Here is a 20,422-nt window from a genome sequence, read left to right as displayed (position 1 = left end):
TAGGACTGGGGGTGGATGGGGAATGGGAATGACAGGAGGTTGGGGGCCCACTGCGGGGGTAGGGGTAGGAAATCGCATCCCATTCTTGGCAGGAGCAAGGTTGCCTCTCACATAGTTTTCCTGGCTCTGGTCCTTTGGCATTCAGCCACCTTCTTTGTGCCGGGGGGGGGGGGGGGGGGTTCCAGTGACTTTCTAATGCTGAGCAAATCTGAACGAAGGCTGGGTTTGGAAAGATTTTAAGGGAAGGAGATGAGCCTGTAGAAAACCCGTGTCCTATCTCAGCCATCAGTGTGCTGTGGATAGAGTGTGAGGACCCCGGGTCCGCACCTCCCCAAGAGCTCTTACTGATCCTTGCTTCCTTTTTTTTTTTTTTTTAAAGATTTTATTTATTTATTTAACACAGATAGAGACAGCCAGCGAGAGAGGGAACACAAGCAGGGGGAGTGGGAGAGGAAGAAGCAGGCTCATAGCAGAGGAGCCTGATGTGGGGCTCGATCCCATAACGCTGGGATCACTCCCTGAGCCGAAGGCAGACGCTTAACCACTGTGCCACCCAGGCGCCCCTGATCCTTGCTTCCTAATTGCCCCCCAGTTGTATGGCACTGAACTCAGTCCTTGAGAGTTCTTATCAGTTAAGCACCTCAGGCCTCCAAGAATTTACACAATAGAGTCTCCAGTCCTTTAAAACATCCATGGGAATCTTATCCTATTCAGAAATAGCAAACTCCACCATCATCAAATGGCTGTCTTTGTGAAGGCTGAGTGCAGGGACCGCCTTTGCAGCCACCATGCTGACAAAAGCCTACCATTTCCTGTGAATAGCAGCAACAACACATTTCCTGCGTGCCAGGCACTTTTCTAAGCACTTTACGTCTTTTCATTCATTTGATCTCACCACAACCTTGTGAGCATAAATACGTTGGTCCCATTGTAGAGATGAGAAAGCTGAGGCAGAAAGAGAGTAAATGAAGTCACGTGGTAAATGGCAGAATTGGGATTCAAACCCAGGCCATCTGGCTCCGTAGGCCCTGTTCTTTAACCATGCATCGTACTTAAACCATGGGTGCAGGTGTGTGCAACAGCTCTCCTGCAAACTGATCCCACCTCAGCCTTAAACAAGCGATCTGATTTTAGCCAGATAACTCAGAGCACCGCAGTGAGGGGCAAGAGCAGAGCTGTCACAGGTAAAGATCTGAATTCTACTCCTGGCGCTGCCATTTCAAAAGGAAGGCCACTTACGTTGACTGAATGCTCACCACAGGTCAGGTACTGGGCGCTTTCCATGTTTGCTCTTCCGGTGGCTGTCCCTCCCTGGGTTCCGGTTTCCTTACACGCCAGGCGGCACGGGGGACTTCAGTGATTTGGTCTAGACAATACCCATTGGAGAGTTACTCGGTGCACAAAGCGTTACGCCAGGTGCTGAAGGGCACAGACAAATGAAGTAGAGACCTTGCCTTTGCAAGGCTCACGGGCCAATTCTCTTTCATTTTATAAATCTTTTGGAGTTGAGCAAGGCCATCATTACCCCTGTTTTTTAAAATGGGTGAAATGATATTGAAACACTCAGTTCAGTTGTAGCCAAACAGAGTGTGACCGCAAGTCGACTCTTAGCTCGGGGCTCTCTCTGCTCCCAACCCTCCCACTTCATCCTGACATCACTGTAACTAAAAGGTACGAAGTCCACTTTGAGCCCCTAACTTCCCCAAATCATCTTTACCTCCGCTCTGCCTTCCCCATCCTGACAAATGCAGACACACACACGCACGCGCACACGCACGCACGTACGCGCGTGCGCAGTGCTGGACCCCGAAAGATGCAGGGTCAATGCTCTGCCGTAGCTGACAATCAGCCCCCTCAGGCAGCACTCCTTTCTCGTGCAGAGCCCAAAGCTCAGAGCTGAGAGGGTGAGTGCACAGTCAGCAAAGCCGCAGCTACCATATGCATCATGACTCATGACCCCTTCCGCTGACTCGGAACTGGCCTGTCAAGTAATTACGGTGCGCAGGAAGTCCTCAGCTAAAGATAAGGTCAGTCCGGTGGCTGAGAGGAAGGGGCCAGTGAGCACACCTTCCACTGCCATGGGCTCTTCTGCAGCAGACAGCACAGAACCCTGCAAACAGTAGGTGCCCAACGCAGCTTTGTCGGTGGATTAGCTGTTCTGAACTGCTCCACCCAGCACAGCTGCAGGATGGGGTTGCTAGGCAGGAACATAATATGTGGGTCTAGTGCCTAAAGGAAATGATTTCAACTCCCTCTTGTTTAGCAGAGCTGAGCTATGTCCAGGAGAACCGCAGCACTGAAGATGTGTTCTTTAAAGAACTCCGTGTTATACAATTCACTTCTGCAATCTGTCCCAAGAACTTCCTTTTCTATCCCCTAAGTTAAGATAGAGGAAGAGACACAGCATCCTCATTTTTTCTCTAAGTGGCATAAGAGTGCAAAGCGCTTTAGACATCACTTAGTCTAACCTCGTCCTGGTCCTGTTGCACCCTCTTTGGCATTCCTATGTTCACGCTTCCATGCCTGCCATATCTCTCCCCCCGCAAGAACCTTCTCCCCAGGCTAGAGTCAGGAGGGATGAAAACGTCCATGAACTTCCAGGAACCAAGACCACTATTGCTTATCGTAGAAGGTCATCCCCCAATATCTATTTTACCTTCTCACAGAGCGGTAGGATTTTTGACCAGGCGCGTGACCACCTAGCTAAAGTCAACCTCCCCCAATCTCTCTTGCAGTATGTCCACGTGATCAAGTTCTAGCTAATAAGAAGTTTCAGAAGGGGCATCTGGGGGGTTCAGTCGGCTAAGGGTCCGACTCTCAATTTCAGCTCAGGTCGTGATCTCAGGGTCATGAGATGGAGCCCTGAGTTGGGCTCTGCGCTCAGCGAGGAGTTTGCTTTCTCCCTCCCTCTCCCTCTGCCCCCCACCCCAATAAATAAATAAATAAAATCTAAAAAAAAAAAAAAAGAAGTTAGCAGGAACAATCATTCACTTAAGAGGAAGGCAAGTCCAGTTGGACTGCACATTACGGTGAGCCGTCCTCAACCATGTGCATAAGACAAGTATCTGAAGAGTATAGTAAGCTAGAAGGAGCCTGGGTCCCTAACATTGGGAAGCCACCATATTATCCCTGCAGTGTTTGCACTCAGACTATTACCCACAGGAGAGAAATGAACTTCCATCTTGTTTAAGCCCTTATTCTGTTGGGTCTTGACAGAGCTGCCAAACTTGTATCCTAACTAACATAACGCCCTTCGGAGTGCAAGGGCAGTCACAACCTGCCCTTCTCTGAGATTCCCCCACTCTACTCACCCAGGAGCAGCCTAGTGAGTTCTATTTATGAGAGCTTATCAGAGTGGTCTATGAATGCCTGGCTCACCTGGCTGTTGGCTGAGTGCCCCAGGCATAGGCATGCCATCCAAGCAGGGCCACTCAGATTCTCTCTCCTGTCAAACTGCAGATGAGATTCACTATTGCTATCCAACCGCTGATGAGGACATGAACCAAGTCACACCAGGAGAAGCAGAAATGAAAGGCCAGTCATCCTTAGAAATGCAGAGTGAAAGAAGCTGCCTGGGTTGGTACTGGCTTCCTGGTTTCCTTTGTACAGCCTCCCTGATCACTCTGCTCATGATTCCTGGGAGAGACTCTGACATCTTATAATACATTCTCCCTTTTGGTCTTGGATACTTTAGGTTCATTCCTGTGACCTCTAACCAAAAGTGTCTAAGTGTCTTCTGGTCCTTGTAAAGACCTGTGTATCCTTGCAAGCCAAAGGGCCCACGCCTCTGTGGCCCACTCTGTGGCATACTGGATCCTTTAATCATTGTAGTAGAAGGATCTGAGGTGAAAGAAATGGGCGGATAGACTGATCGCCTGGCTGATTGGCTAGCAGGTCAATCCACGCACTTTCAAACGGACTCTAAGCAGGTTTCGCGGAATCACAGAATTAGGGGTGAAAGGAGCCAAAAGCATCAAGCAAAGTGTGGCCATGGAAGTTTAGCGGCAGAGCCTGGACTGGGACCCTGCCTGGCCCTGGACACCCCAGGCTCACTCCACCTCCCCTGCCATCAGGCTGGTTGATTTGGGGTGCTCCGTCACACCAGAAATCGCTCCCGCATGTTGCTGAGCAAATTCCCTATGACAGCTATGTCAGACCTGGCCTTTCTGCAGCTCCTAAGGAAAAATGCAAAATGATCCTCTTCTCTTTTTTCTGGGTCATTCTTTCTAATTCTAAATCTCACTGTGGATTTTAAAGAATAAACATCTTCTCTTCCATAGAAGGAGTCGCGAGTGTACCCCTGCCGTGTACCAGGCACTAGCGCATGGCACTTTATTGCTATTGCATTTAAACTCTGCAAGAAGCCATCTTCCAGGAGAGGCCAGTGAAGCTGAGAAGGGATATCAACCCACCCAAGGCACACGGCCGGTAGGTATGGTACTAGGGAAGGAATCCTGGCTGGTCTGGCTTGAAACCCTGTGTCTTTTACATGATGTCATGCCGTCTCCTGAAGTTCCATCTTTACCAGTCCTTTTGGCGTTTACTTTCCAGCTTTCTCCATGGGCACCTGATCAGCAGGGCTTGATTTAGGTCAGTGGGTGTGGAGCTATAAGCCCCAGGCCCTAGAGGGGGAGGGGTGGTGTGCGGGGGTGGGGGGGAGGCCTGTGGGGCCATGGGAGGCTTGGCAGATGGCACTTCTCTCACAGGGTGGCCTCTCATTTCCCCTCTGGGGCTTGTCCTCCCTCGCTGCTGGCCTCCATCTGTTTCCCACTTGCCTCAGGCTGTGTTTCCCTTCTCCAACCCTAGGCATTCTTTAGTTCCTGGGCACTAACATGATTCCAGCCCCCCCTCTTATCAGTACTCCTGTGTACTCCCTTCTTCAGAGAATTCATCTAGCTAGCTTATTTTTTCCCTCAGAGAAGGAAGCAAAGGCCTCATACCTTCAGACTCAGCCTGCCTGCTTTTCAAGCTGTGTTTGCACCCAGAGCTGAGTATCTAGCTCAGGTTCCCAGAGGCCTGAGGGCAGGACTGTGTCTTCACACGCCGGGGCGGCATGCATTGTCAGCACCCTCTAGAAACAAACAGCTGTCATGCAAAGACAAGGAAGCTGCCAGGCCTGGGGAGGCCTTGACCTCTTCCATTTCGCACACAAGCTCACGTCCCTAACAGCGCCCACAGAGGCCCTGCCGGGACTCCAGGAAGAGTCCACACTTCCACGGTCTCTCTGAAGAATCGAGGGTGCGCAATTATGTGAATGTGTACAAGGGTGCCTGCAGGGAAACCTCTGGTTTGCTGTGGGTTGTACAGACAATAATCCATAGTTATCTCTCCCTTCCGGTAACTGAGTGATTCTCAAAGGAAAAGAGCAGGCCCCACTAGAAAGTTTCATAAAATCTCAGGGACCAGCGTGATCAATGAGAACACTTTGTATTTGCCCAAGGGAGCACGGTTTTTTAAAACGACAGACTCTGTCCGTACAAAGGTCGTACGGCTTCCCATTCTTTTCCCTGCTTGAAGAAATTCTACTTACTCTTTAAAGCCCGACTCAACTGGGAAGCCTTTCTCAGCCCCACAGTCTAAATTTATCCCTCTTTCTCAGTTCTCCCGAAGCGTTCGGTTCATCCCACTAGTACAGCGTGTACCATGCGCTCTTACCGAGGGCTATGTGAGAGCCTGTCACCCCACGGGCTGCATGCTCCCCGAGCACGGGAAGTGTGCCTCACATGACTTCTTATACCCATTTCAGGGTCGACGGACAGGCAAGAGAAGATCCTGTTCACTGGCAGAGAGGTGGTGCTGGTGTAGGAAGCACGTGGGAAGAAAGGACTTCCGTCCTTTCGGAAGAGAAAAGTGAGGAATATTCTCCGAGAGATAGGGTGTATGTTACAGGGGATTTTATCTACTGTGAAGGGCTTCAGAAAGGAGAACTTGGTCAATTGGTTAGAAAGAACTAATGAGAATTTGTTGGGGGCAGAGGAAGTTCCCGGAAAGGTAAAGGACTGGTTCAAGGAAATTTCTTTTTCTTTTTCTTTTCTTTTCTTTTTTTTTTTTTTAAGATTTTATTTATTTATTTGAGTGAAAGGGGGAGAGAGAGAGAAAGCATGAGCAGGGGGAGGGACAGAGGGAGAGGGAGAAGCAGACTCCCTGCTGAGCAGGGAACCTGATGTGGGGTTCGATCCCAGGACCCTGAGATCGTGACCAGAGCAGAAGGCAGATGCTAAACCGACTGAGCCACACAGGTGCCCCCGGAAATTTCTGAGGGTGGGAAACCAGGACCACCCTGCTATTCTGATTGGTTGTTTGGCCTAGGTTGAAGAAGGGCCTAGAGACAAAAAAGCTGCAAGAGCAGACGTGAACCCCACCAGGAATGGAAAGTAGAGCAGGAAAGGGAACAAGGCAATGGTAATGACCTGGTCACTGGAATTAACTGTCATATGGATGGAGTAACCAGACTGCGGACCTATAAATTACTCAGCTGTCTATGGTTTATCCCTCAAGATTTTTTTGCATTGTGCTGATTAATTATAAATGGCACGAGGAGAAAAGAAATGTATGTAGGCTGGGGGGCTTGATCTTGGAAGGGCAAATGTCCAGGTCCCTGGGTGATAGCAGCATAAGGTTTTCAAGAGATGGAATGCCTGAAAACATCTGCGTGGTGCTCTCGTCACTACAGTGAAACGTGATTGCTCCAGTCCCAGGGACAATGACAAGGACGGTGTTATGGGTTTCATCAGGAAAGGCACTCCCACCCCCTCTCCAAATAGGCAGGAGGCCAAGATGCCAAGAGCAGGGACTTCTTGACTATGAAACGGGTCTATCTACAACTCATAAATTAGAAGCCAGACTGCTGCGTGGTACAAGGAAACTGCATAGCGATCTCCTTTCTCATACCTTTAAGCTTTGTCTGAAATGGAACACCCTTCCATACAGCAGCCCTTAGGTAACCTGATTCTGGAGACAAGAGTCCCTAGTTATGCCAGTAAAGGATGACAAATCCTCACTTTACCTTCCAGAATAAATGCTGCGGGTCTCTGGCACACACGATGCTGAAATTGCCCACATTTCATGAAAAGGGTGTAGTCACCCACTGCTGTGGGGCTGCGGTGCCCACCCGCACACAAGCAAGGCTGGTAGTGGAGACTGGTGCGTACTACGGGGACATCGGCGGGGACATCGGCAGGAAGACAGCAGGGGAGAGCACGCAGCAGTCAGAGCACAGTGCCTCTGGCAGAGGCTCTGCAGGCTTCCCCCCCACCCCGAAATCTATGGCCCTGGCTTGAGACACACTCTGGCTGATGCCTGCCTCTCTGTACCCCCCTCCTCCGGCCTCCCAGACCTTATTCACAATAGCTGATGAGGCAAGTGTCCCGGCCAAGGCACCGTTTCCCTCCCTTTCTTCCTGGGCTTGTAATTAAGGGGTGTCTGTGAAGCTCTCAAGCTCCTGGGGATAAAAGGACCAGTCTGGCCCCTGTGCTTTTTCTCACGGTTCCCTGAGCTCTGCAAGGTGGTTATTGCCGTTGGAGGCTTACAGGGCCTGCCGAGCGAGGCGGCTCCCACCCCAGGGCCCTCAGCCAGGCTCGCAGGGCACCCTGACCCCTGGGCACCCCCGGCCCCATGGCGTCAGTGTGTTTTCTGTTCTCTGCTCGTTCCCCAGGATGTTCCGATTTCCTCACCTCACTCTCTTTGTTTAGCCGCAGAGGTTAGGCAATGACTGTGGGGCAGCCGGGCCGGGGCCCAGCTTCCCAGGAAAGAGCTGCTTTTTTCACAAGTTGATCTGAAGTCACTTGTTCTCCAGAGGCCTGATCACCCAAAGCCTGGCCTTCGCTTCTCTGGGACCCTGGTCGCTCTTTCTCCAGGCACGGCTGTTCTGGGGTCTCATGCACCCCCGTCCACACCCGGTGCCCCAGGAGAGACAGTGTTGTGCTCCGGTCGAGGGGGCAGACTCTGGGGTCACCCTCCCTGTGCATGAATCCTGGACCTGCCACCGGCTAGCTGTGTGGCCTTGACCTTCATCCCCCATAAAATGAGGCTCAGAATAGTTCCTTTCCTACAGAGATGACGTGAGGGTCAAATGAGAGAATTTATTCAAAGTGGCTTTGGTAAGTGCAAATAAAGTGGTTTCCTTTTCTGAGAAACACTGTGGACGACGGCCCTGGATTCTGATCTGTGAGTCTTCCCTGGCTAGCCCAAACGAATGGCTTTTCCTGCCTGACCCAGTGCCTTTCCTGGTCAGGGTAGCTGCACTTTCTGACCGAGCCCAGGGGACAGGCTATAAAGTGACAGGAGAGGTGTCCGAGTCACAACAGATTGACCTCTCCAGACAGCGCCATGCCGTGGGTACGAAGCTCTTGCTTCACCTTCTTAAGGATTGCCTTGTTTCCTTTGCCCAGTCGAGGGGTGATGATCTTGTTGAACTTGGGTACCATTTCCAAAGCCTCTCCTTTCTAGAGAGAACTACACTCCTCCACTTCCTACCAGGAGCCTCAGACCCGGCAGGGCATGACCTACATGAATCAGAGAGGTGGGACGTGTGGGAGAGATTACAGCCTGCGCCGCCCTCCCACTGCGCGCTTTCATCACTGCCCTTCCCAAGGGGGAGGCCCTGGGGCTGCAGGAAGGGAGGCTGGGTCTCAGAGGATTGGTTCTCTCATCCTGCCTAGCTCTGAGCAAGAGTTGTACTGTGAGGAGGGGATGGGGCCAAACACAGGGAGCTCTTTTCTCCTTTCCCTACCTCCTTTCCCACCCCGTCTCCCGCACAAAAGTTATCAGAAGAAAGAACAAAGCAGGCTGGAAATCACCCAATATCCGCTGCCTCACAGGCTCTTTCTCTGCTTTCTCTGGCTCTTGCTTGCGGGAAGGAATCGAAGGAGTGCTGTTGTGTTCCTTCACGAAGCACCAAGCAAGCTCTTAGTTCAAAATCTCCAGAGGCAGATTTACATATGATTTGCATATATTTTCTGTATTACAGAGATTGCTCCTCCAAATGTTCACACTGGGCCCTATCACGGTAAGGTGAACATCATTAAACAGGCCTGCACTTGCTCCTGGCTTCTCTGTCCCTGTGGTTCCTCTGCAGGACGCAGTACATTCATTCTCAGCTTTATCGCTTTCGTTGGGTAATTTAGGTAACTCATTCCATCTACCTGGTCTGCAAAATGGGAATAATAATCCCTGTCTTTTACATGGGGCTGTTATGAGAATTTAAAACCGAATTATAGGGAGTAGCCTGGCTGGCTCAGTCAGTGGAACAAGGAGACTCTTGATCTTGGGGTTGTGAGTTCGAGCCCTATGTTGGGTGTATAGATTACTTAAAAATAAAATCTTTAAAAAAAAAGAGAGAGAGCGATTGTAGGGGTGCCTGGGTGGCTTAGTTGGGCATCTGACTCTTGATTTTGGCGCAGGTCATGATCTCAGGGTCCTGAGATCGAGCCCCACATCAGGCTCTGTGCTCAGTGTGGAGTCTGCTTCTCCCTCTGCTGCAACCCCTGCTCTCTCACTTTCTCTTTCTCTCTCAAATAAATAAATAAATAAAATTTTCAAAAAAAAAAAGAGAACATAGATGTAAAACCATTTCATAAACTGTAAAGGACAGGTAAAAATTTCAGGTATTATTATTGTTATTAAAATAATTCTGTGAAAAATAGCACGCTGGTAATCTGAAAGGGACAAAGCATTTCCAAAGGTAAGTAGGGGAGGATATGACGTCTTGATTTAATGTCAAACTGCACAAAAGCCGCCTCTGCCCCCTTCCGCAGTTTGCCAGGGAGCTGGGCGGCAGCAACCCTGCTCTGTCAGTAGGGCTATCCCAACCTATAGGAACTCCTAGCTGGGCAAGGCAAAGGTTCAGCCTTGACCACAGAGTGGTTCAGAATCCTGTGGAAGTCAGTGGCAGGATGGGGGTGGAGGTGGGGAAACCTTTGAGAAGGTTGTGCTATTTTAGTGCAGGAAGGGATACAGTGATCAATGCCCAGCCCCTCCCCCCCATTTTACAGATAAAGAAATTGAGGTTCAGAGAGGGGTAAAGTTGGCTCAAGACTCCCAGCAGTCTTCAGTGAGAGTCCTGGTTGACCCAGTGAAGGTCAGTCAGGACAGCACTACGTCACCACACAGAGCGTCGGGCTCCGGGGAGGTGGTGGCGTTGGGTCAGGAGCTCAACTGCCTCTTGCTCCAGACATTCTGTCTCAGTCTGCAGAGAAAAAGAGGCTCTCGGCCTCCCAGAATAGCGAAAGGCAAACACACTTGGTTAAGAAGAGCCCTTGAGAAACAGACACGAGTGAAGAAGAAAACTCACACACCTTTCTCTGAATCTTGCTTTTAACCCACTGTCTGGACTCCAGTGGCTTTAAAAGTCCGAGCTGCCAAAGTCTTGAATGGCCTCTTAGAGCTCCTGGGAGCCCTGCTCAGGTGCAGAAAAACTGGTCTCATGTCTTCCAGGCGGAGCCACCTGGGCCCCACAGACAAAAGATTGTCAGAAAGGTCAGGCCCCTTTCTGACAAGGCAGCAAAAACAAACCCGGCACTTTCAAAGGTCATGAGCCTTAGGGGAATTAGGTAGGAGGTAGGGGGTAGGGGGCCAGCAAAGTCTTTGGAGGGGAGCAGTAGCCAGAAGGAATGGTCCAGGAGGGAGGAAGATTGTTCTCCGAACCATTGCATTCAATTTAGTAAGTACTAACTAGCGTGTGTGCCGGCTGCTTGGGGAGGGGGACACAGGATACATTGGGCCTCGGCTGTCAAGGAGCTTGCTGGGGGAATAAAGCTCTCACACAAGTCAGAAGAGACAAAAGGCAGAAGCTGTGTTTAGGCCAAAGAGAAAATACTCCAGAAAGAATGAGATAAATCAGCGTGCATTTATAGGGTTCCGAAGAGCTTCATGGAGTAGGGAAATCTTTGCATAAGCCTAGCTGCTTTCCTTGGAGAGTGGATTGGAGAGGGAGCATGTCGGAGTGGCGAAGGGCTTCCACATTACTGGTTAACTATGGCTGGCTTTAGAATGATTCCTTGAGGAAAGGGGTTGCAAAATCATTTAGTTCTAAAGAGGACCCAAGGGGCGCCTGGGTGGCTCAGTCGTTAAGCATCTGCCTTCGGCTCAGGTCATGATCCAAGGGTCCTGGGATCGAGCCTCGCATTGGGCTCCCTGCTCAGCGGGAAGCCTGCTTCTTCCTCTCCCACTCCGCCTGCTTGTGTTCCCTCTCTCGCTGTATCTCTCTCTGTCAGATAAATAAAAATGTTAAAAAAAAAAAAAAAAAAGAGGACCCAAGAACCCTGGGCCCAGTCAGCCTTGCATAACATAGGATTGCATGGAGGTTACCCCTGTAGGCTCTGGCTTTAGGCTTGGCTTTGAATCCCATCCCTGAAGCCCTTAGTGTGTGGCATTGCCATTAACCTCTCCAAGCCTCAGTCTCCTCATCTGTGAAATGAGGATGAGAATAATACAGGGGTGTGGTAAGGACCACATGAGGCGGGGCTTAACCCCTGGCCAGCCCCTCTGCCCATGGCAGCCATTGTGTTCTGGGTTGTTGCCAAGGCCCGGGGCTGCACGGTGGACTCTCTTGTCTGATGGTTTCCTAGGTCTGATAATCTGAAAGGGATAAAGCATTTTCCACAGGTAAGCAGGGGAGAATCTGATTGCTTGGTTTAATGTCAAACTGCATAAAGGGTCCCATTCTGCAGTTTGCTCGGGTGCTGATGGCAGCAACATTGTCCTGTCTGAGAGCCAGGGTCCTTTCTTCCCTCAGGTACCCTTCAGAGAGGTGGCCCTCTTAGTGAGGGGAAGGTGTGGGAGGTGGGGGAGTGCAAGAGGAGGAGTTCCAGGGCCAGTGGGAGACTGGAGGCTCTGAAAGCATTCTGTGGCCCCACAGGCGTCCTGCAAAGAGCCCCAGAGACAGTAAGGAAGCCCACCGGGTTCTGGAAGGAGCTCCACGCACCTCGCCAGGAGACTCATGTTTCTGGACCCTAGTCTCCTCATCTATAAAGTGAAGAGCTTAAATTAGACCAGTGACTTCCACTTTGTGTGAAGAGGAGAAGGTCTTCAGTTAAAGTATGGGGTTCCTGCATCCCGAGGCTCACGGATCATTGCCTATGGACACAATAAATAATTCATCTCGCATGTAGCTGCTGGGCTATTTTTCAAACACACAGAGATGCTGCTGTTATTTTTAAAAATACATATATAAAGGAATATTACATACACTGTTGCTTTTTATCAGTATGCAGGTTTTTTTTTTTAAGATTTATTTATTTATTTGACAGAGAGAGAACAGCCAGTGAGAGAGGGAACACAAGCAGGGGGAGTGGGAGAGGGAGAAGCAGCCTTCCTGCTGAGCAGGGAGCCCGATGCAGGGCTTGATTCTAGGACCCTGGGATCGTGACCTGAGCTGAAGGCAGACGCTTAATGACTGTGCCACCCAGGCGCCCCAACATGCAGTTTTTCATTCAGGGTTACTAAAAGTACAATTACGATTACTTGGAGGAATCCAAAAGTGTTTTAGAAGTTTTAAAGAGGGACAAGCTTGACAAGTTTGGCTCTAATGGATCAGGTGAAGGACACACTCAACCTTCCCTGGACCACGGCTCTTCATTCCAGCCGGACAAACGAGGCCTCTCCTTCTAACCTCAATCCCCTTGAACAAATAGCAGCCACTAGAACAGGTGCTCCCGTGTAAGCAAAGACAACATGGAAGAAAGAGGGACAAGTAAGCAAGTCGTGTCCTTTAAGAAGAGAAAGACAACCTTTATAAGAAAATCTGGGAAATCCTCAGGATTCTATCAGCTTGAAGGGCTTTTGTAAAAAAGTGACCTGTCACTTCCCTGTATTTGTCACTGTTTTCCACTGCACACATGTTTGCAGCACATGGGAAGTGGGAGGGGTTGGAATGTCCTCCAAATTCCCCTGACACCCAGTTCCCACCTTTATCCTCTAGAAAAATGCACTGTTTTGTTTTGTTTAACTTCAGGAGGTCAGAGACCCTTTAAGAATGTGATAAAGGTTACAGACCCTCATTCCAGAAAAAAAGGTAGCCACACCTACACGTGCACATATAATTTTTACCAACAGCTTCGGCAGGTTCCCCACCCCCTGCATTCACCACGGACCTCCTGGGGCATTTACAGACTTCAGGTCAGGAAATCCTGCTCTAGTGTGGGTTGCTTTCAATAAGTTTAATTTTACCTTCTCTTAGTGTTCAATAGATCGAAGCTCTAAAAGTCTCACTGGACTTTTAACAGGACCGCTGAGTGTCCCACTTCCCAGCTGCTGTTATAGGCTCCTGAGACTTGGGAAGACTGGTTCAGAAAAAGGCTGCATGCTGTAAGGCGGCACATTGCACATGTAGACCTCATCTCAACGCTAGCTCCCCTGGGTGGCTGGGGTAAGGTGAATGGAACCACAAAAGGGGCTTAGGAACAGACACCAAGATCAAGAAGAGTCAAGAATTCCTCCTGACAGTGCTGTTTTTACAAGTGTCTCTCTAGGAACGCGGACCTGCAGACTTGTAGTCCTTGAAATGGAAAGCTGCTCTTATCTCTGGGAAGGATCTCCCAGCTGCCACTCCTCCTGCCCCCTGTCCATGTGCACCTGTCCTTCCACCTTCAGATCCTGCGTGTAGACGCCTTGTCTGAGGGCTCATTCTCCTGCTGAGCCCACCTGCCCACCCTGCTCAGTCCTGTGAGTCCCTGAACGAAGAAGCCAAAATCAAGGAAGATTTTTCCATCCCTATAACACATCATTCTGATTCTGAAAGTTCAGTGGTTTTTAACCAACTGGAGCCCAAGCTCAGCTGGCCCAAGAGCATCCATCCTTAGCCTTAGTTTGCATCTAACACTTGCTCTGGGTTGACTAAGAGGGCAATACGTCTGGAGGTGCTCATGGGGGAAAAGCAAAAGGTCCACCAGTGAGAGTCCAGGCGGCCAGGCTTGGCTAGGATACCACAGTTTGCACCAGGCAAGGGAGATAAATTCCCCAAATACCAGGATGTTGGGCAATATTTCAAAGAATGAAATTCATTGCTATTACAGCCCTTCCTCTACCCGCCACCTTGAACTCTGTGTCCTGTCCTTTTCCTCTACAATGTACTATGCAAATGATCCATTGTTCTCTATAATCTTACCCTGCTGGGTTCAATTCTATTTCAGCCTTCTAGGACTCCAAACCTATAGCTGTCTAACTAACTTCTCAGCTTGTGTGAAGGTATGAACACTTCAAAGGAAGATTGGCAGAGCAAGGCACTACACATCCAAATCCTTCCACTTAATTATTTTATCCTTTGATTTTAAAAATTAATTTATCCAATAAATATTTATGGACTTCTAATTAGGTTAGGACATGGAGGGTATGGGAGAATGTATCTAATTAGGATATGGAGGATATGAGGGACCATAAAGATGTTCTAGGTACATAAAGAAGTACTAGGATACCAGGTCCTGGGATATAGGAAAATATAAGAATGAATGAGATTTGGATTCCGATTTCAAAGAACTTGCTGTCTAGTAGAGGAAATAAGACTCATAAATGAGCCACAATACATGGAGATGTATATACTAAGCCCTAGCTTAGTAACTATCACATAGTAAGGGACATTCAAGCTGGACATTGAAGAACGGGTAAGGGTTGGAGAGATGAACCAAGGAAAAGGCGTTCTAGATGGAAGGCATGGAAAGAAACTTGGAAGCAATATTGCAGAATAGCAAATAGTTCTATTTGGCAAGAATGTAGGGAAGGGAAGTAGAAAGAGTGAAGGCTGGAAAGCCAGGATTCACTTGGCCATTGGAAGACCTTGCATGTCAGGCTTAAAAGTAGGTTGGGATTTTAGGGGCATCACCAAAGTTTTCTAAGTGGAGGAGTTCATGATGATCATAGCTATACCTCAGAAAGATTAATTTGGGGGGTGTTTGGGTGCCTCCGTCGGTTAAGCGTCCAACTCTTGATTTCGGCTCAGGTTATGCTCTCAGGGTTGTGAGATCGAGCCCGGCATCGAGCCTCTTGTTGGGGTCCGCACTGAGAGTGGGGTCTGCTTAAGCTTCTCTCTTTCCCTCTCCTTCTGCCCCCCTCCCTCTCTAAAAGAAAGAAAGAAAGAAAGAAAGAAAGAAAGAAAGAAAGAAAGAAAGAAAGAAAGAAAGAAAGAAAGAAAGAAAGGAAGGTAGGTTAATTTGGTAGCTCTGTGGAGGCTAGATAAGGGAAAAAGTGAGTTAAAAAAAGGACTGGGCGGTGGCAGTGGGAAGCACCATTTAGAGGAGAAGACCTCTGGTTAACTGAGCCAAAAGTGACCTTGATCTCTGCTTTCACTGGCACTCACTGTCTGGAACTTTCAAGGGGACGGATATAGTGTAGTTGTTAGGAGCCACCTCTGGGGTCCAACAAACCTAGGCTTGAATTATAGCTTTGTTACAAATCACCTTCTCAGAGCTTTATCCATGATACATAAAATGGGAATAATTACTCCTAGATTTGTTATAAAGATTAAATGTGATAACATCTGCTAAAGCATTATTAGCATAGAAGCAAAGGGTAAGCAATTAAGAAATGGTTGATTTGATAATCATTACCCTATGACTCGTGTTGTAGACACACGTGTGTATAGAGCTAGAATCATCTCCTTCCTGAGATTATCAACTGCTGGAGGCAGTTTTGTGGTGTGCGCCCTCAGTGCTCACATAGCTTCTGGTACCAACTAGGCCATCGATGACTCGAAGGAAACAGATAACATGATAGATGCGTGACTAGAACGGGAGTGAGATTTTCATTAAACATCAGAGAATCTGTCCCCTTGAATGAGGACGGATATTTTCGCGCTCCAAGTGCCCCTGCTCTCAGACGCAATCGCTCTAACTCGGCAGATCCAGTAAGAAATCCTTAGGTTGGCCGGAGGCTTGTAGATGTGAAGATGCCATGCGTCTGTCCTCAACACAGGACATTCTTAGTTCTAGGCAATGCTGGGGACTTCCTGGTCTTCGTAAACACTAACCATTAACCTTCTGGGCCTGTTTCCAATGGACCTCCGTGCACACCGTAAGGAGGTCTTCAGATAAGCCCACCTAGCCGCCTGCCTCGGTGGTACTGTTGGTCTCGGCCTGCAGGCAGCGGAGCTGAGAGGTCGTCCGTGGCGGTATGCGGACGCTGGACTCCTCGCTCTTTTTCCGGCTCTGTTGGCCAGAGCTAAGAAACCCGGGGCAATCTCTTCTCTCTGCCGCGGGGCCCGTTCACCGAGGCGTCCCTGAATCCTGACTGACGACTCACCGCCCGTGTGTGCGGCCTCGCTCCAAAGGCAGCCGTGCGCTAAGTGCTGCAGGGGCTGAGGAGGGAGGAGACAAGGCGCCTGGCTTCAAAGAGTTGCCCGCTCGTTGAGCAGCAAAGGTAAAACATGGGAAAAACATGGCAGCGTGGCTAAGAGCGGAAACAGGGGAGTCGGGGTGCCTGGTTCAAATAATAGCATTTCCCTTATAGGAGTATATTAAGGGTCAAATAGTTCATGTAGACTTCTTGGCACAGTACTGGCACAGAGCAAGTATTCCCAAAATGGTTTATTATTATTATTATTAATTTAAATAACAGCAACAGACCTGAAAAGGAACATGGCAATGGGGGATTTTCCAGGCCATTCTCTTAGAGTTTAACCTTCTTGATAGAAGAAGATCCTGTCCTTTACTTTTATAGATTCCCCCAACATCCACTCCTAGAGCCTTGCAATCGAACAGGTGCTCAAATATTTGGGGCTAATATAATTAACCACATTTCTACTTTCCACTACAAGGAAACATGACAGTGAGAGCTGGGCAGTCAGGGAAGGCTTCAGGGAGGAGGTGAGATTCAAGTGGACTGTAACAGATTGGGTAGGCTTTGGACGGACAAAGCAGAGTAAAGAGGACTTTGATTATATAAGCCTATAATGGGTTGGGGGTTCTAGAAAGGCAGGGAAGACTGGGAGGGCATGGCTAAGGCACGCCACACGCACACTAAGGAGGACACCAGTGTGTCCAGAACCTGGGCTCTGAGTGTGGGGCTAGGCTCACAGGGGGAGCCAGAATCCCCTGGGGGCAGATTTGGGGCCTAGTGGCAGGAGCTCATCAGCTGCTCAAGGGACCCTTGCCAAATCCAAGTCCTGTCTGTCCTTCCAGCTCCTCTTTCACACCCTGCACCAGGAGGAGGCCTTGGGGCGTGAAGACGTCCACAAGACAGGCCAGGGACTAAGACAGCGAGCTGCAGTCCAGAGAGCGAGGCTGTGGAGGCCTGCATGATCCCGACACAGCTTTCTCCCATCCCCAGGTACAGGTGACAAACCGCTCTGCAGGGAGAGTGACCATAGTCCCCGAGCCTCTGACAGGCCTCCATGTCATGACATGTTCCACAAGGGACAGCAGGGTGCAGATTTTTTCCCTTTGTGTATATTCTCTGAGAAACTCTCTGAGGAGTCTCTTCCGTTCCCAGAGGGTAGGAGCCAGATCTTTCTGTGCTCAGAATGGCACTTACAGTGGGTGTTCGCACACAATGGACGTTCTTCCTGTCCAGAGTGCAGAATGAGCAACGTGACAGTTACGGGCACTTCCTCATTTTACAGCTGAGGGAGGAAAAAGCCCATAATCACAGGAATGCTTCTATGATACACGCCAGTCCCTAGCCTACACACTTCGCACTTAATGCTCACCATAATCCTGTGAGGCCGATCCTGTTATTAAGGAACTTGCCCAAGTTTGCATAACTAGTAAGCAGGTCCTACAACCAGTAAGGTGGGATTCGAGCCTAGGCAGTCTGGCTCCATTGGCCACCATGCTGTTACCTGGATGAGGTAGCGTGGGTCTGATAAAGGGGAAAGTAGGAACACAAGCCAGGAATGCTGTCTTCGAAATAGGTCCACCAAAATCTAGATGATGAAATTGAGAACTTGACCCCCTGCCGTCCCCAAAGCCTCACCTCAGTTCCTATCCTCCGGTAACTCCAAGATTGAGTGAAATTTTACCAAACTGCTCCCCGTTCCTTCCTCAGGAGACTGAGAATGCACTGGGGGCCACCAGCCTGTAAGGCAACATTTTTTTCCCATTTTTTTCTTCCATTTTACAGAAAATGGTAAACATCTGAAAATTGAGTTTCTGAAAGAAAGTGACTGAAGAAAGAAAGAAAGAAAGAAAGAAAGGAAGGAAGGAAGGAAGGAAGGAAGGAAGAAAGAAAGAAAGAAAGAAAGAAAGAAAGAAAGAAAGAAAGAAAGAAAGAAAGAAGAAAAAGAAAAGAAAGAGACATAATTATAGCCGGAGTGGGCCAGTGCTTTCTACAAGCAGGGCAGCTTCTTCTAAGCTGCAATGCGACTCTTAATCTCAGGGTTGTGAGTTCGAGGCGCATGGTAGAGTTCATAAATAAATAAATAAATAAAATATAGCCTGCAAAACACAAATCCCCAAAGGACACAGCCTTCCCACCCTATTGGCCATCCCCTCTCAGGCTGGTGTGTGCACCTTGGGCTGCAGGCTTCCCTCTGAGAGGCGCCAGCTCAGCCATGTCCCCTCCCGGGGAAGACAGGGAGAAGGAAGGGGGTCAGCTTTCTGCTTAATATTCTGGCGGGGAAACAGCTGCTTCTTAAATGTGTGCAGGGGTCAAGGGTGTATTTGAAAACATTATAAAATGTCTTCAACTGTTGAGTAAGGAAGGGGTTGAGCCCTTCCCTAGAAGGGAAGAAGGAAAGGCAAAGTACAGAGCGCTTGTGGGAAGGACTCAGCAACAGCCCATCCCAGGCTTGGGACCAGGGTCCTGCCCGCTCGTTTTCTATTTCTAACCCGATGCCAGGCGCTTGAGTCTGTCCTCCACCTAGCAGTTTGGAGACGGCAGTGGGTATGTATATAACAGGACGCTCTCTGGACAAAAGTTCTAAAAGAAAACCAAAGCGGAAGCCTAGCCTTCACGCCCCCGCTGGACAGTCTCTTATGACCCCTGGGGAATGTTCCGGACAAGCGCAGGCATCTGCAAATTCACTCACCTGAGAGTTGCCTCTACCTCCTGCTGCCTGGGATTAGAAGCGGGAAGTGCCGAGACTCTCCTTGCCTGTGTGTTTGTTTTTTAATCACAGTGACCCACAATCCCTTCTCCTGCTCCTCGCCCCATTTTCAGTTAGGGGAAAAAAGAAGGTGAAAAACAAAACACCGAAGCACAAAGGTTTTGAGAAATCCTATACTCCTGGAAGGCTGGAATTAGGTATAAAGAGAGTAGAACTCCAGATTTCTGCAACATCTGTTGGGGGTGCTGAGCTTACTATTCGCCATTTATTTATTATTTATTTATTTATTTATTTATTTAAATATTTTATTTATTTATTAGAGAGAGAGAGCGTGCAGGAGCAGGGGCAGAGGGAGAGGGAGAAGCAGACTCCCTGCTGAGCAGGGAGCCCAACCAGGACCCTGGGATCTTGACCCGAGCCAAAGGCAGACGCTTAACCGACTGAGCCGCCCAGGCGCCCACTATAGGCCCTTTAAAATGAGGGGAGATTTTTCACCACCTCAAAATTATACCAGAAAGGTGTGCAGATGAGAAAGTAACTAGATTGTGACAAAGCCCAAAGTCTTTGGTAAGGACGCTCAAGCTTGGGGAAGTTCAGCTGAAATAGCAATTTGTGGGTGGAGTATTAGCTGGGAATTGGCTGCAGAATGACCCACAGTTTGAAGGGACGCTGGGGGTGAGGAGGAGAATGAAGTTCGTACTTAGGCTCAGGCTATGGAAAAGGAGTCAGTAAAGCTAGGAGTTCTGTGTGCTCAGGGTTTAAAGTCCCAACCGGCCCCAGGGTGTCCAAGGCATGACCAGTAAGTAGAATCAGAGATTCCATTCAGCAAAAGCAGACAGGAAAACAAATCCTTTTTTTGTTTGTTTGTTTGTCCTGGTTGAAAACCACACACAGTAGCCATCTGAAGAAATTCCAGTGTCTGGAGTGTTCAGGCAGGGGAGGGAGGATAAAAATGCAGCCAACCTCTGACCACAAGGGAAATCAGCCTAATGGTCCCTCATACGCCATTGTCTAGCACTGAGCTCTGGAATGTTCACGGGGTGTCCTTGCATATCCCATGATTCTAGCCCATGAAACACTTCCTGTTTACCCTCTCCTTTCCTGTGACCCCCAAAATGTCAAGTGGCAAGGCTCAACATTCCTGTCTGGGACTGAGCAGCTTGGACCACTGGTGTGCGTCCCAGGTAACCTGTAGCTGCTGTGGGAGAGCACTGAATGAGGAGAAAGTGCTAGGTCCTGCCGAGCATCTAGGGGAATGGAGGTGGGGCGAAAGCTCTAAAGGTCAACTGCAGTCGTCCCCAGTTTTTGTGTACCTTTTCGATACAAATTCTAGTTGATCCACTAATAGCTTTAGAAAACTTGACCTTTTGTAAAAATGAGGAAACTAAAATTACAGCCCTGCCCACAACTTGGTAGCTGTGGAAACATGGCACCACAGCGAGGCAATCC

At 49.2% G+C, this 20,422-nt stretch overlaps 1 protein-coding gene across 2 annotated transcripts in view; it reads right to left on the bottom strand.

Annotated features, from left to right (window-relative positions):
- Positions 1-20,422, bottom strand: part of NINJ2 (ninjurin 2) — a 75,661-nt gene that overhangs the window by 35,404 nt on the left and 19,835 nt on the right. The window contains exons 1-2 of one of the 2 annotated variants that reach the window (XM_026502712.3): positions 1,718-2,120; positions 1,240-1,366 (exon numbers count right to left, since the gene is read on the bottom strand). The exons of the other annotated variant lie outside the window; for it this stretch is intronic. Of the exons in view, the coding sequence (XP_026358497.2) occupies positions 1,240-1,284 (45 nt within the window). The 5' untranslated portion in view covers positions 1,285-1,366; positions 1,718-2,120. Of the gene's footprint in view, positions 1-1,239; positions 1,367-1,717; positions 2,121-20,422 lie in introns of those variants that run through there. 2 annotated transcript variants of the gene reach the window in all.

Source organism: Ursus arctos, unplaced genomic scaffold (genome assembly GCF_023065955.2).
Source record: "Ursus arctos isolate Adak ecotype North America unplaced genomic scaffold, UrsArc2.0 scaffold_26, whole genome shotgun sequence".
Lineage (NCBI taxonomy): Eukaryota > Metazoa > Chordata > Mammalia > Carnivora > Ursidae > Ursus > Ursus arctos.
The sequence above is the reverse complement of the archived record's forward strand: the minus strand, read 5'-3'. Positions and strand labels throughout refer to the sequence as shown.